Consider the following 12,736-nt stretch of genomic DNA (forward strand, 5'->3'; position numbering starts at 1 on the left):
TTAAATAAATTAGTTAAACATTTTTAATATATGATAATCAGTAAAACTGTGAATATTTCATTACTAAACACAATATCATTTTTGATGTTATACTAAATCTTTGTTGAAGTACTAAATCTTTTTGAAGTTAATACTATATCTTTGTTTTTGAGGAAGTTAGCAGCAAAATTACCAGTTATACGAGTATTTACCGTTAACTAATCCTTTGTTATAACTTTTGTGGCGATGTATTTATAAATAGCAAAACCTATATTTTAACATTTTAAGCTAAAACATATTAAATAAGAATTCATGAAGTTAGAATTTACTTTAAATTTCTGTAAAACCTGGGAAATACTTTACAGAAAATTAATTTTAATATCATTAATTGTGAAGAATGACATTACAATTTTTGCTATTTAAACGTATTTGTTGAAATATATTTTTAAAATAAGGTTTTTTTCTTTCTTTGATATTTTTATTACGACCAAAAATTTATTTATTTATAGCGAATAAAGAACATTATTACAGTTAATTAGAACATTACTGAAATTTTACTTATATTAAAGTTGGAACACCGAAAAAAAAATTGGAGGTTCTAAATTAATCTGGAATTTATATGTTTTATAGACTGAATTGAATGATTTTGTTTTATTTTTCGCAAATTCCTCTGATAACAATGATTTACGATTTCGCACATACAACTAAGATAGATGATTTTATAAATATAATATATTATACTGTTCACATAAACAATTTATGATTCTCTTTCTTTAATTTTATGAAGCTTAATTAATTTTATTCTGGCATTGAAAAAACTTTTTGGTGAAATTTGAAGAAAATTACCCGATAAACTTGCACAAAAAAATACACAAATATATATATACTTGCATTTCAATTAATATTGCATTATTTTTAACAAGTAAACATTGACTTAAAAAACTGCTGTAAAAGATACAAAAATACATTTTAAATTTACATTTTTTGAAATTATAGGTTAAAAGATGCTCGTAGTTGTTTTTAATTGTGTCGACTTTTTGTAGTTATAATTTAAAGAATAATTAAAAGCTATTTTAGATTTATTTTCATTAAGCGTTTTGTAAAAATTTATTTTCCCTACTATTTTATTTTTATAATTAATTTACAAATTTAAAATAAATGATATTATTTTATGTCATTTATTTTAATTAATTATGATAAAAAAACTATTATTAAAAGTGAATTTTCTTATCAAAATATCATCCATTATTGAATCCATGAATATTGAAATTTTTCAAAAACTAGTTCGCCCCTAATACAACTAAGTTCAGGATTTTTCACCATTTCATTTTTTTGGCATTACAATGATTACATATTTAATTCATGTTATTTACTTAAATAACTTTCAAATTTAGGTAATCAATTTCAGGTGATAAACAATAGTTGATTTGAGACCTAACAAACTTTTCAGTGGTTGAACTCGATTTTGAGCCGAGCATATACGTTGCTTTTCAAATCTTTTAAATTGCTCTTGCGTAGATTCTCGTTGTCTACGATCATAAATTTTATAGCCCTAGTAGTTCTTCTTCAAATCTGTGACCTCGCCAACCTAGATATTATAAAATTATTAATATCAAATTTAAAGTCTAATCTATACCAACTATTTATATCATTTATCCTGATGGAACCACTGACATCAGTATATAAAAACCTACGGAGTGGTAAATTACTCGCCTGAAGGTGAGTTCTTGCAGGTCGCCGCCAGATTAGACAATGGCATTAAATTCGAGTAAAAAGAAGTTCTAGGTTATTTATTTATATTGTTATTTTATTTATGATTTATTTTGTAGTAAAATTGGTGAAGTTTGAACTGTTGTATATATTTTGTGAGTCATAAGAAAGCTACAGTTGAAATTTCTTAATGATTGGTTCAGTAGTTTTTGCAGATATACGTAGTTATGTAGTACTAATATGTTAAATAAATCTACATATATATATATATATATATATATATATATATTTTTTTTTTTTTGTTACAGGTAACCTGGCATGCAAATTGTTTAAGTTCCTAGAGGTTTTCAGTCTATACCTGTCCACATTTATTTTAGTACTGATAGGTGTGGACAGGTTTCTGGCGGTTAGATATCCAATCAGATCATTAAGCACAGCTAAGAGATGTTCAAAACTTGTAGCAGGAGCATGGGTCTTGAGCTTAATACTTAGTTTACCACAGGTAAGTCTAATTTCTTATCTTCTTTCTTATCTCATCGCTTCTTCTTCATACTTGCCCCAGCATCATCTTCCTTTCTATGTAGTTTCTCACCACTTCCATTTAAAACTTCTTTACAATATTTATGAATTAAACCTCATTTATACTGGCCTATAAATTTATTGTTTACCTATCATTCCAACCTTGTGTATTGAAAACAAACCTTTTATAATTTAATAAATGTATTCGGATAAAAGTTATGCTACTTATATGTTATAGATCTATAGATAAAATATTAATCCGGCTGGCTACGGACCCGCCTGGGTGCTTACCTCGCCAAGATAGGCGTTTCGGCTTCGAGTGCCGGTTAGCTGAGATATTCACTATTAGGATGAGAATGGATGTGTGTAGAATTCTGTTGTGGAGCTGTCGTGTGGGAGGGTATATTCACTGACCTCGCTACCGAAAGTAGATCAGAGCAGAGAGCGGTAGGTTACCTTTTCATTAGAGGCTTATTTAATTTCTGAATCTGTTCCTTGAGATTTAAATAAATCGAGAGGACATTGACGTTGTTGGGATCAACATTGTTTTGTTGGTATGAGGATAGTATTTTTATTGTTTAAAGACTCAATGGCGTAATGATCTTAGCGCATACTCTAATTGAAGTTAAGTATAGGAATTTTTTTGTGTGAAATCTTCGGTGTTAGAGGAAGGCGCGGGAATCGCGCTTCCGCGAATCGGTTGATTTTAAAGTTGAGGGTTGTAAGTTATGGTAGATGTTCGTGGTTGGAAGAGGCCATACGAAGGCGATAATACGTTGTGTAAATACACATCTCTGGTCTCTTTTCAAGAGCAGAGATTTGTGTTGTACAAAGTCTTTTTCAGTGCTATTTTTGAGCTGGTGGTCGAGTGTGTACCTTCCCCAGTTTCACAATCTTGCTGTCTGAGAACTATTACAACGGTTTTGCGCCCTTACTGTAAAGACGATTCATACCCTTTTCACGGGGATTCAGAGATTTTGGCGCAACAATTTGTTCGAGCACCCGCCTCATCGCAGCGAAAAGAGTGACAACGACACCTGATCGCAAGTCCCTGTTACGAGCAAAGGAGCCTTTACCCTTAGTCCGGTTCGCGCTCTTTTAGAGCGGCGGCCGTAATCTGTAACTGGTTCACATTTTACATATTTGATCTGTTGGCGGCAAAGAGATGCAAAGAGTAACAGGAAATACAGAAGGTCTCCAGCTGCCCGAGGCTCGCTGAGGGTAGTCGTCAAGCTTGTGGGCTTGTGCCCCAAATCTCTAAATAGAATGAATACAGTGAACATTTTTTTCGTGTACTGTTAGGTTGGGATATCTCCCACCATGACATGTTCGTGAGGTGGGTAAGAAGCCTAGCCGAAGGAGAGGGCCGGAGCTTTTTCCTACGACCTCATGGTCTCAATGGTTTCGATACAGACCATTCAGGCAATTAGAGATTCCACGCCGGTTAAGTGATTGAATGTGAATGTAGACCCGAAGAGAACGCGTAGGCCCCGTTTTATAATCTATAATATTGACCGTAACCTGATCGACGAAGATGTCTTGTCCCTCATTAGGCAGCAGAATACTGATTTGGATGAAGCTGTCTTCCGGTGGGACTGCAGGTTGGTCTTTAAAACGGTAGCCGTGATACCCAGAAATATCACGGAGTCTTTGAGGTAAGGTCTGGTCTCTTTCAAAAATTTACGTCTGCAGGCAGACTATTTATCGATTTAGGGTCCTGGCGACTAAAAGCGTACGTGGATGTCCAAAGATGTTTCAAGTGCTGCAGGTATGGTCACAGGGATAAATTTTGTAGGTTTACCCTGGTGTGTGCCATTGTGGTGGGTAGGGACACAAACGTGACGATTTTTCGCATAGGTTTGTGTAGGGCATACCTGTATGTCTGCTATTCTACACAGGAAGTCGCTTGATAGTGTCTTTATACGGCAGGTTCTGACACACATCATGTTCTGGTCAGACTTCCCATTAGCGGACAGAATCGTACAGTTGTTAGTTCATATTTCCTATACAGGGATCACACTGAGGATAACCTAGCGAAATGGGATAGGATCCTTCTTATTTTGGGTAATGGTCCAATCCTTACTGGTGCCGATGTTAATGCGAAGTCCCTTTTCTGGCACATTGGAATCACGGATATTGGTGGTGGCCTAATTGACAGTTTCATCGCACAGCACAATTCTGAGGTCTTTAATGTTGCAGACCAGTTGGCTACTTACGTCGGTAGGGTTAACGGACGAAGGACCTTTTCAAGTACAAATATTGACATCTCCATCGGTAGGGACATCCCTGGCAGAATCCTTGATTGGTCTGTAGTCGACGACTGTTCTATCGATCATCGGTTGATAATATTTGAAATAGCGGATGAGCTGCGCGATAGCAATGAGGGACTATTTCCTGTTTACCAGGGGCGCTTCCTGCATAGGAGGGCGGACTGCCTGAAATTCTGCTCTTTATTGGAGTCCAGACTGGAGATTTATTTCTCGAAAGATTGACAGCCTGCCATTAGATGTCCTGGCAAAAAATGTCACTTATGCGGTGGTGGCGGCGGTTCAAGCTGCCATTCCTAAAGCCACTGGCCTGGAACGTATATCTGGTTGCTGGTCTGAGAATCTGACAGCAATGAAGCAGTCTGTGAACCGACTCAGAAGGCTGCGCAACGAGAGGGTGATCTCGATCGGCGTGCGGCCCTAAGTGGAGATTACCGCAGAGCGAGGGCTTATTACTTTTATAGCATTAAGTCCTCCAAACGTAATTCCTGGCGCTCCTTGATTCAGGACCAAGGAAATAGAGACCCTTGGGGCGTTTTGTATAGAGCCCATGGACATAAGAGCAGGAAAGATGACCTCTTAGCCTTTTCAACCGGCGAGAATGTGGTAATTGATAAGGAACGTGTTCGTAACATTTTGCTGAATGATTTGCTCCCATATGACACTAAGCTGGGTGAGGTTTCTTACCACCGGCGTGTCAGGCGGGAAGTCCCGATTTTCGAGACCGACTCACAATCTTCTGAGATCACTGTGACCGAAGTGCGCCAGGTGATCTGTAGTATGGCACGGCACAAGATCCCCGGATATGGTTGTATCACAGTGGAGCTCCTCGTCCGAGCGCTTCCAGTAGTCCTTGAATATATAATAGGTTCCTCTTTGCCGACTACTTTCCGGCGTGTTGGAAGCGTGGAAACTTGGTGTTGTTGTTCAAAGGTGGCGACAATAATCCTACTGTTAGTTCTTCTTACCGTTCACTAACGCTCTCGCCTGTGATTGGCAAGACTTTTGAGAAGATTCTATATTTGTGTATTAATGTTTAGATTGGTCACGGATCATTTATTAATAGACAACCAGTATGATTTCCGAGAGGTCAGGAGCACTGAGGATTCCATACTAAAGGTGATGGATATAGCTTCCTCTAGTCCATGAAAATGTGTATTACGGATTTTCCTGGAAAATCCGGAGCATTCAACAGCCTATGGTGACCCTCTGCCCTGTTTAAGATGCAGATGCGTAAGTGTGAAATGAACTAGAAGTGCTCTCAAGTTATTTCAACAATCGGACCGTTTCCTGCGTTACGGCGGCTCGGAGATTCGTAAGACCTTAACTAAAGGATGCCCTCAGGGCAGTGTTCTGAGTCTTTGGAACGTAGCATTCGATTCGATGTTGCGTTTAAGATTTCCATGTGGTTGTCGTTCGTCGCTTATGCTGACAACGCTCTGCTACTGATCAAAGGGGATTCGCCTAACGAGTTAGAGTTCCGAGCTGCTCGTGTGAGACACTCCGACTGTGGAGTCTCCAACATAAGATGATCTACAGCACAGAGAAAACCTCAATGATGTCGCTTAAGGGCCGATTGGCTGCTTCCCGATGAATCCAGGTTCAGATGGCTGGTCCCCCTCTTCCGTACATTACGACTCAAAAATACCTTAGTGATATCCTTGATGAGAATTTTCGGTTAAAGGAACATCTACAGTATGTAGCAGAAAAAGCCACTGATGCTTTTTATGCAATCCGTAGAGTCATTCATCCCGATTTGGGGCTGAATTACCGTACCATGGGTATCGTTTACATAGGTATCAGCAAAGCTATTATTCTATATGCTACGCCTGTCTGGGCTCACCGCATGGCTTTTAGGTATTGCGTGGACATTTTTCTGCGGGCCCAGCGACTCCTCTTGCTGGCTGTTATAGTACAGACTGGCAGTCTTTGTTGCAGCCGGAGTCAAACCAATAGATATCTTGGCTAATGAGCGTAAGGAACGCTAAAATTCAAAGGTAAATAACCTATTGACGTCAGAACGAAATCAGGAGATTAAAGTCCGGGGCTTTGCATCTTGGCAGGACAGGTGGGACAAATCCCCACATTTCGCTACACGCATGTTATATTTCCTATAATGTCTAGTTTAAGTGCAATTGGATGGGGCTCCTCCAATCGGTACATCACACATTTTCTCTCCAGGCAGGGTGCCTTTCGGCGAGTTTTTATATTGCGTAAGACATAATTTTTATTTGTATGAGGTAGCACTGACTTAACTTAAAACTCGTTCGTTCTCCGAGGTATACACAGCCACGAACGGTGTTGTCAAATATTTACTAAGCGTGGGGTTCGCGCTTCCGCGGTTTCAGTCAGTTTGTTTGAAGGATTCATGTTAGGTTGGATGTGAAGATGTCCGTTTAAAGCCTACGTGAAGGCGAAATTTAATATGTATTTTACTGATGCAAATGTCTGCCGAGGCATTTACATCGGTGGCATCCCGACCTAGGCCTGGCTGATGATTCTGAGATGTATTCAGTCATAGGGTCTAAAGACGACCTCCGGTAAAGCCCACCAAGGCTAAAAGCACAGTAAGTGGTGTGGCGATCTGGATCGTCACAAAGCGGGGATCTTCCCCTACGGCAGTCAGGATGATTCAGTTACTAAACTTTAGTCTGCATAGCATAACATAGCTTCTTCTCAATTTTCATAAATGCTTAAATGAAAAGTATTAAACACGTTTACTCTGTTTGCATACATATGTATTAATATTATGGAAGTTTATTACTCTAAACGGTTTATTATTTAGTACGTAATAAAATATTAAAATCTTATTAATATTGTACGAATCACGAATCGTTTCAACCAAATCCATTTATTCCTATTCGGAATTTAGAATTTCTAGAAATAAAAAAAAATATAATTAATTATTATTCTCTGATTTTTTCGAATATTGCTGGAATAGTCTGTGCACCTACAGTATACATAAAAATATATATTTCAATTATTTATATTTTATAAAACTCTTATGAACCTTTCTACAAAATTCAACTTTAAATATTGAATATTAATGGTCTTTATTATTTATCATGCAAAAGTAATATTCTTTTAGACAGGACTTATTAGGGGGCCTTTGCTTCACCAAAATATTGTTTCATTATTTTAATTTAATGAAACACTACTGTGTTTATTTACTGTAAAATATTATATATCATCTAAGAACAAACTGTAAATTCAATTAAAGTTTACTTGTTAGTTTATTCGAAACTAAAGTATGGATACTTTAGTTTCCTGAACATTGATATTAACTGAATTTCTAAATTTTTTTTTGACAAAATATTCTGTGTAGAATAGCAGTGTACACTGAAAAACCCTATTGAAATGGTATTCCGGTAATCTGTTTTTATGATCCTTTCCTTCGTCCATTATATTTAATTTGATCATTTAAGATGAAAGAGGATAAAAGAGGATACAATTTACGATTTTGGTAACCTGTTGTTTATTATACTTGGTTTAGCAGTGTTATGAATTCATTATATGTTTTTATCGCTAAAGGATGTGATAGTAACCACATTTTAAAATTTTCTTCATATAAAATGAATTATATTTCCAGAGCAGTATTTTATATTTGAGTGTTTTAGCAAAATATTAGTTTGAAATATAAGGTTATATAAAAATGTGATGTTTATGTTTATTTTTTAAAACATTCAAACAATTTTTTTTGAAAAGTAAATATAATAAGTACTACCGTGAGAGGTTCGATTTGTAGTCATCTACGGCGTTGGCCAGCTCTTCATTCCATTTGTAACAAAGACAATGACTTAAAAAATAGCAGTGGTTTAAATAAGTTATTGCTTACTTACACTTTATTAGCACAACTGTTGCACAGGTAGAGGGAGCAGGCAGGTGGAAAACGATGATTTATAGAATTGGTAAAGTTATATATTTGTAGGGACGTTTATCGCACTGCTTATACTCTGATCCCTACTATTGTGTCTCTCTACCCACTGGATATAAACACAAACAAAGGAATCGGAAATGACACTATGTTAATTACTAATCTACACTAGAATGACGTCTAAACTTCACAGAATTTCTGTTAAATGTTTTAAATTATACTTTCTCGGTTTAGGATTTTTAATTCTTCCTTTTTTTTCTCCTCTATCCTACTTTTACTTCTTTACTCTTACCTTCTTAACTCCTCTATACCTTCTTTTTTTCAGGTCAAAAAATTTTAGTCTATCTGTGAATGAAAATAATAATTTTCAATTGATTACTTCAACATTTCAAATTATTAATAGTTTGTTTTTATCTGCAAATTTTATTAGACGTTTTTGTTAAACACTCGTTTTTAAAAACTCATGTAGTTCAAAAACCTGATGAAATTCACCTAAATTTCGTTAACATGTATTACTCACATAATTTAATGTCTTTGAGAGAATAAGGTTTGATCAAAGACTAAGAAATTGATTCCACAAAAAAAATGAAAACATTTTAACATTAAATCAAGATTGTAAACAAAATATGGAAATTTAATAAATAAGTAAACAATAAAGTAGATTATGTAAGAAAAAATACACACATATACAAGTATGAATATTCTGTGTTAAGTCTGATGCATTTAAATTTAAGAAAATTAATTTACAAAATACTAAATTATACACTAATATTATAGAAATACATAAAATATATTTATGATAAAAAATGAGATTTAAAAAAGACAAATGTCATTCTTACCAAACTTTGTAAAACTCAACCGAACAGCCTGTTCAACCGAATTGTGAACCCTGTTCACAATTCGTTTGGCCTGAAGTTCTAAGGGCCGCCACCATTGTCTATGGGCAGGAATTTCCACACTCCACCGTGAATATGATAGCTAAGTGGTCACTTGCCAACTCTTCCTTACAAATCCGTCCGTCCTTGATCCAATGGGCAATCCCATCGGAGGACGCGTAACATCCACAACATCCCCCTACCAACGAAGGTGGGCGATCACAAGGCCGCCAACATTATCATGCGTCACAAGGCCGGCAACGTTAAACATAGAAGCAAGTATGTAGCCTCGCGGAGTAGATCTCATACCGCCTAACTCTCGACATTCGAAGTTACAATTTCCAGTAAGTACCTCAGATTTCCTAGAACTGCGTATACATACCTCCAACTAATCAATAAATTGCTGAAACCACTCAATTCCAGAATTCGGGGATATGTAGTCTGAGACTAAGCTAAAGTTCTCAAGTTCTACCATCACAAAACCATTACATCTAGTAATACGGAATGTCACATATCTGCCCGACACATTTAGATCGCCGCATCAGCAACTTTGTCCACTACCCACGGTAACGCAGCCACTCTTCTCAGACTGGGTTCAGCCACCGTAAGGAAATCAATACCTTGGTCTAGCGACGATCTCCAAATGAGATCGTAAGTTATGGTACTCCTATCGGCGTTAATCTGCATTATTTTCATTTGTGAGAGTGTCACCAGTCCCTGCTTCCAATCCAATGACCAATCGCACCACAAGCAACATATCTGGAAGGCGAAGAGCAGTTCGCTCTTTGATGATCCTGACCACCGCAATTATAGCATTTATTACTTCTGCCAGACCCTTTGCACTGGGAGGCGATGTGGCCACTCTCCAGCATCGGTAGCAATGGGTAACAGACTTCTGCAAATCAACTCGGCAGGACGGGCCTCCTCTTCACCTAGAGTTCCTAACCACTTCGGTAAGTCCTTCATCTTCCATAGCCGGTGATACCTTATCAATTTCACCTAATGTGACTACTAGCTCTCGCTTTCTTCCTCCTACCATCTGGTTGGGCGAACCCACGATATGACTACTGCTAGCACCGAGTACGGGCAGCTGGGGACCTTCTGTATTCATTCTTTTTATCTTTTGGCTGCTACTGGAGCGGTTCGAAAACCACAGATTACGACTCTCGTTCGGAGAAGAATGCAAGCAGAACTAGGGTATATTCCCTTGCTTGTTGCAGGGTCTTGCGACCAAGAGTCGTAGCCACTTTTCAACAGCAATAAGTTGGGTACACGTCGTATAAAAATACACATTATAACAGCGCAAAAAGCTGTATATAATGAATCCAAACTGAAACGTGTTATCTGTAGTCGAGGTCTGAGAATCAGAAAGTGTTGATAATGCTGGAATGTACACACTCAACCAGCAGCCAAAAAATCAGTGATAATAGGAAGAGTCCACAGTCCTCTGGACGCAATCAAGGAGACCAGAATTGTTGGGCGATTCTACACATCGCAACCCCGTAGGGGAAGACACCGTCTAATGACGTTCCGGTCGCCAAACCATCCACCCCCATTCCTAGCCCTGTTGGGGTTTAACGGGAGTCGTCTATCGCCCTCTGACTTTTTACATCTCATAATAATAAGCCTAGCCTCGTTGGGATGCCACCGATGTAAATACCTCGGTAAACATTTTTATCGGTGATTTATTAACTCAGCTTTTGCCTTCGCTTTTGCCTTCAGCTATTGTCTCGTCCGGAAAGAGCGATTCTACACATCATAAATCTTGTTAAGACCCTACAGAAGACTGTCCACGATGTCTTCTCGTTCACCGCCCACTGCCAAAATAAAAGTATCTCCAGACGCTGTGAGTTTTTCACCTATCTCTGCAGAACCCACGCTGAGAATGACAGAACCAGGAGCTAGAGCACTCTCGTTGAGCTTCAGCCTCGTCCCAGGGCAGACCCAACAAATATGAGTTTCGATGGGGGTCCGTTTATCTCCAGTAAGGTCCAGGATATATACCTTGGGTTAAGGACCCTCCTCGTCAGGTAGCTCCTTCTCCTCCGACACCATTTCATAGGCCTGATTAGGCCATATCCGAGTAAACACTTGTTTAAACTCCTCAATGGTGCCGGCAGGTTAACATGCTCAGCAGTGTATGCAGATCAATTCTCACCGTTTGCATATATTTGGCAGACATATTTTTCTTAGCCTCCAAATCTTCAATGACTCCTTTAACATCCTTGGCAAGGTTAAGGATTCTGTTCTCCAACAGAGTAATGGTCTCTTTAGTCGTGGGACTTTTACACAGATTCTAAAGTCCCTTTACCTCCTCAATTAATGTTTCAATCTCCGACACAGACTCCTCGCTCGAATCACTTCTAGGCACACTTTTTCGTTTTTTAGGCTTCTCCTCTGGCCCTTTATCAGGCACACCAGCCTTAGACAGATCAGCGGTACTAGTTGACGGCGTAATGACGGGTGATCTTGCCGTTTTCTTAGATCTTCTAAAGGAAACCTCAAATACCAGGCTTTACTCAGGAGGCTCAGCCATCCTGGGAAGGGGAGTTCACCAGATAATGAAAGAAAGCAATCTTCCTGAGATTTTGAGCACCCATTCGATATTTTTGGGGCATCTGGGTGGGGGGGGGATGTCACGGGTTTTGTGGGGGAGGTAAAATTTATTTCTCCAAATCCGACCACGGATTTGGAGGAGGGAGAGTGAAACTTTCTAGGTGGTTAAATATGCGGTCGGGTGTGGATCGCGTAGATCCAAGAGGAATTTTAGATTGGGGTACCGTAAGGAGTTATAAGGAAAAGAAGTTCCCTGGCCAATTGATCTGTAACGCTGTGGAAATTACAAAAAATTCTCTACTCACCAGCTCAGGAAAATTTTCGAAGTCCTTATTAACCAGAAGAGATGACTTATTATTCCGGCAGCAACTTGCCGATCGACTTAAAATAATATTCACCAAGTAATAGGTTATGTAGAACCAACTTCAATGTATTTCTTATAGAAAATACAGACCCGTATAAAAAATCAAAAAAGCGGTATTAATCCATGTCCAAAATTCACGAAAAACACAGGCCCTTCATAATTCACTAACGAACAATGTACAACCTACAAACCAGACAAAAAACACCAAAACAACGAACAAAATAGCAAAAATCGCAGAGCGGAACAATGGTGGGTCTACACCCTATGAGTACTCCAACTCAACTGTAATATTTATAATACTCCAACTAATTAATACTCCCAACTCAAAAATATACTTAATATTTAAATAAAACTAAAAGTAACAAAGAAAAACAATATCATTTCATAAGAGCACTTATAAACCATTCTAGATTAGTTAACCTCCAAGCAATATAAAATGTTTAATCTTCAAACAATTTAATGACTCTAAACCATTTAAACCTGCAATCCAGACTGCCCATCCTTGGTGCACAACTGTTCATAGGTTAGGTTGATAAAACTTATCTCTCGAAAAGAAAAGGCAGCATAAAACTTAAACCAATCAAAGAAATAT

General features: G+C 37.9%; 1 protein-coding gene across 6 annotated transcripts in view; it reads left to right on the forward strand.

Annotated features, from left to right (window-relative positions):
• CrzR (corazonin receptor) overlaps positions 1 to 12,736 on the forward strand; it is a 1,123,351-nt gene that overhangs the window by 936,868 nt on the left and 173,747 nt on the right. For all 6 annotated transcript variants that reach the window (XM_075365578.1, XM_075365586.1, XM_075365549.1 and 3 more), the window contains one exon: positions 1,998 to 2,191. In XM_075365578.1, coding sequence (XP_075221693.1) covers positions 1,998 to 2,191 — 194 coding nt within the window. The remainder of the gene's footprint in view (positions 1 to 1,997; positions 2,192 to 12,736) is intronic.

This window comes from Lycorma delicatula, chromosome 1 (assembly GCF_047948215.1).
Source record: "Lycorma delicatula isolate Av1 chromosome 1, ASM4794821v1, whole genome shotgun sequence".
Classification (NCBI taxonomy): domain Eukaryota; kingdom Metazoa; phylum Arthropoda; class Insecta; order Hemiptera; family Fulgoridae; genus Lycorma; species Lycorma delicatula.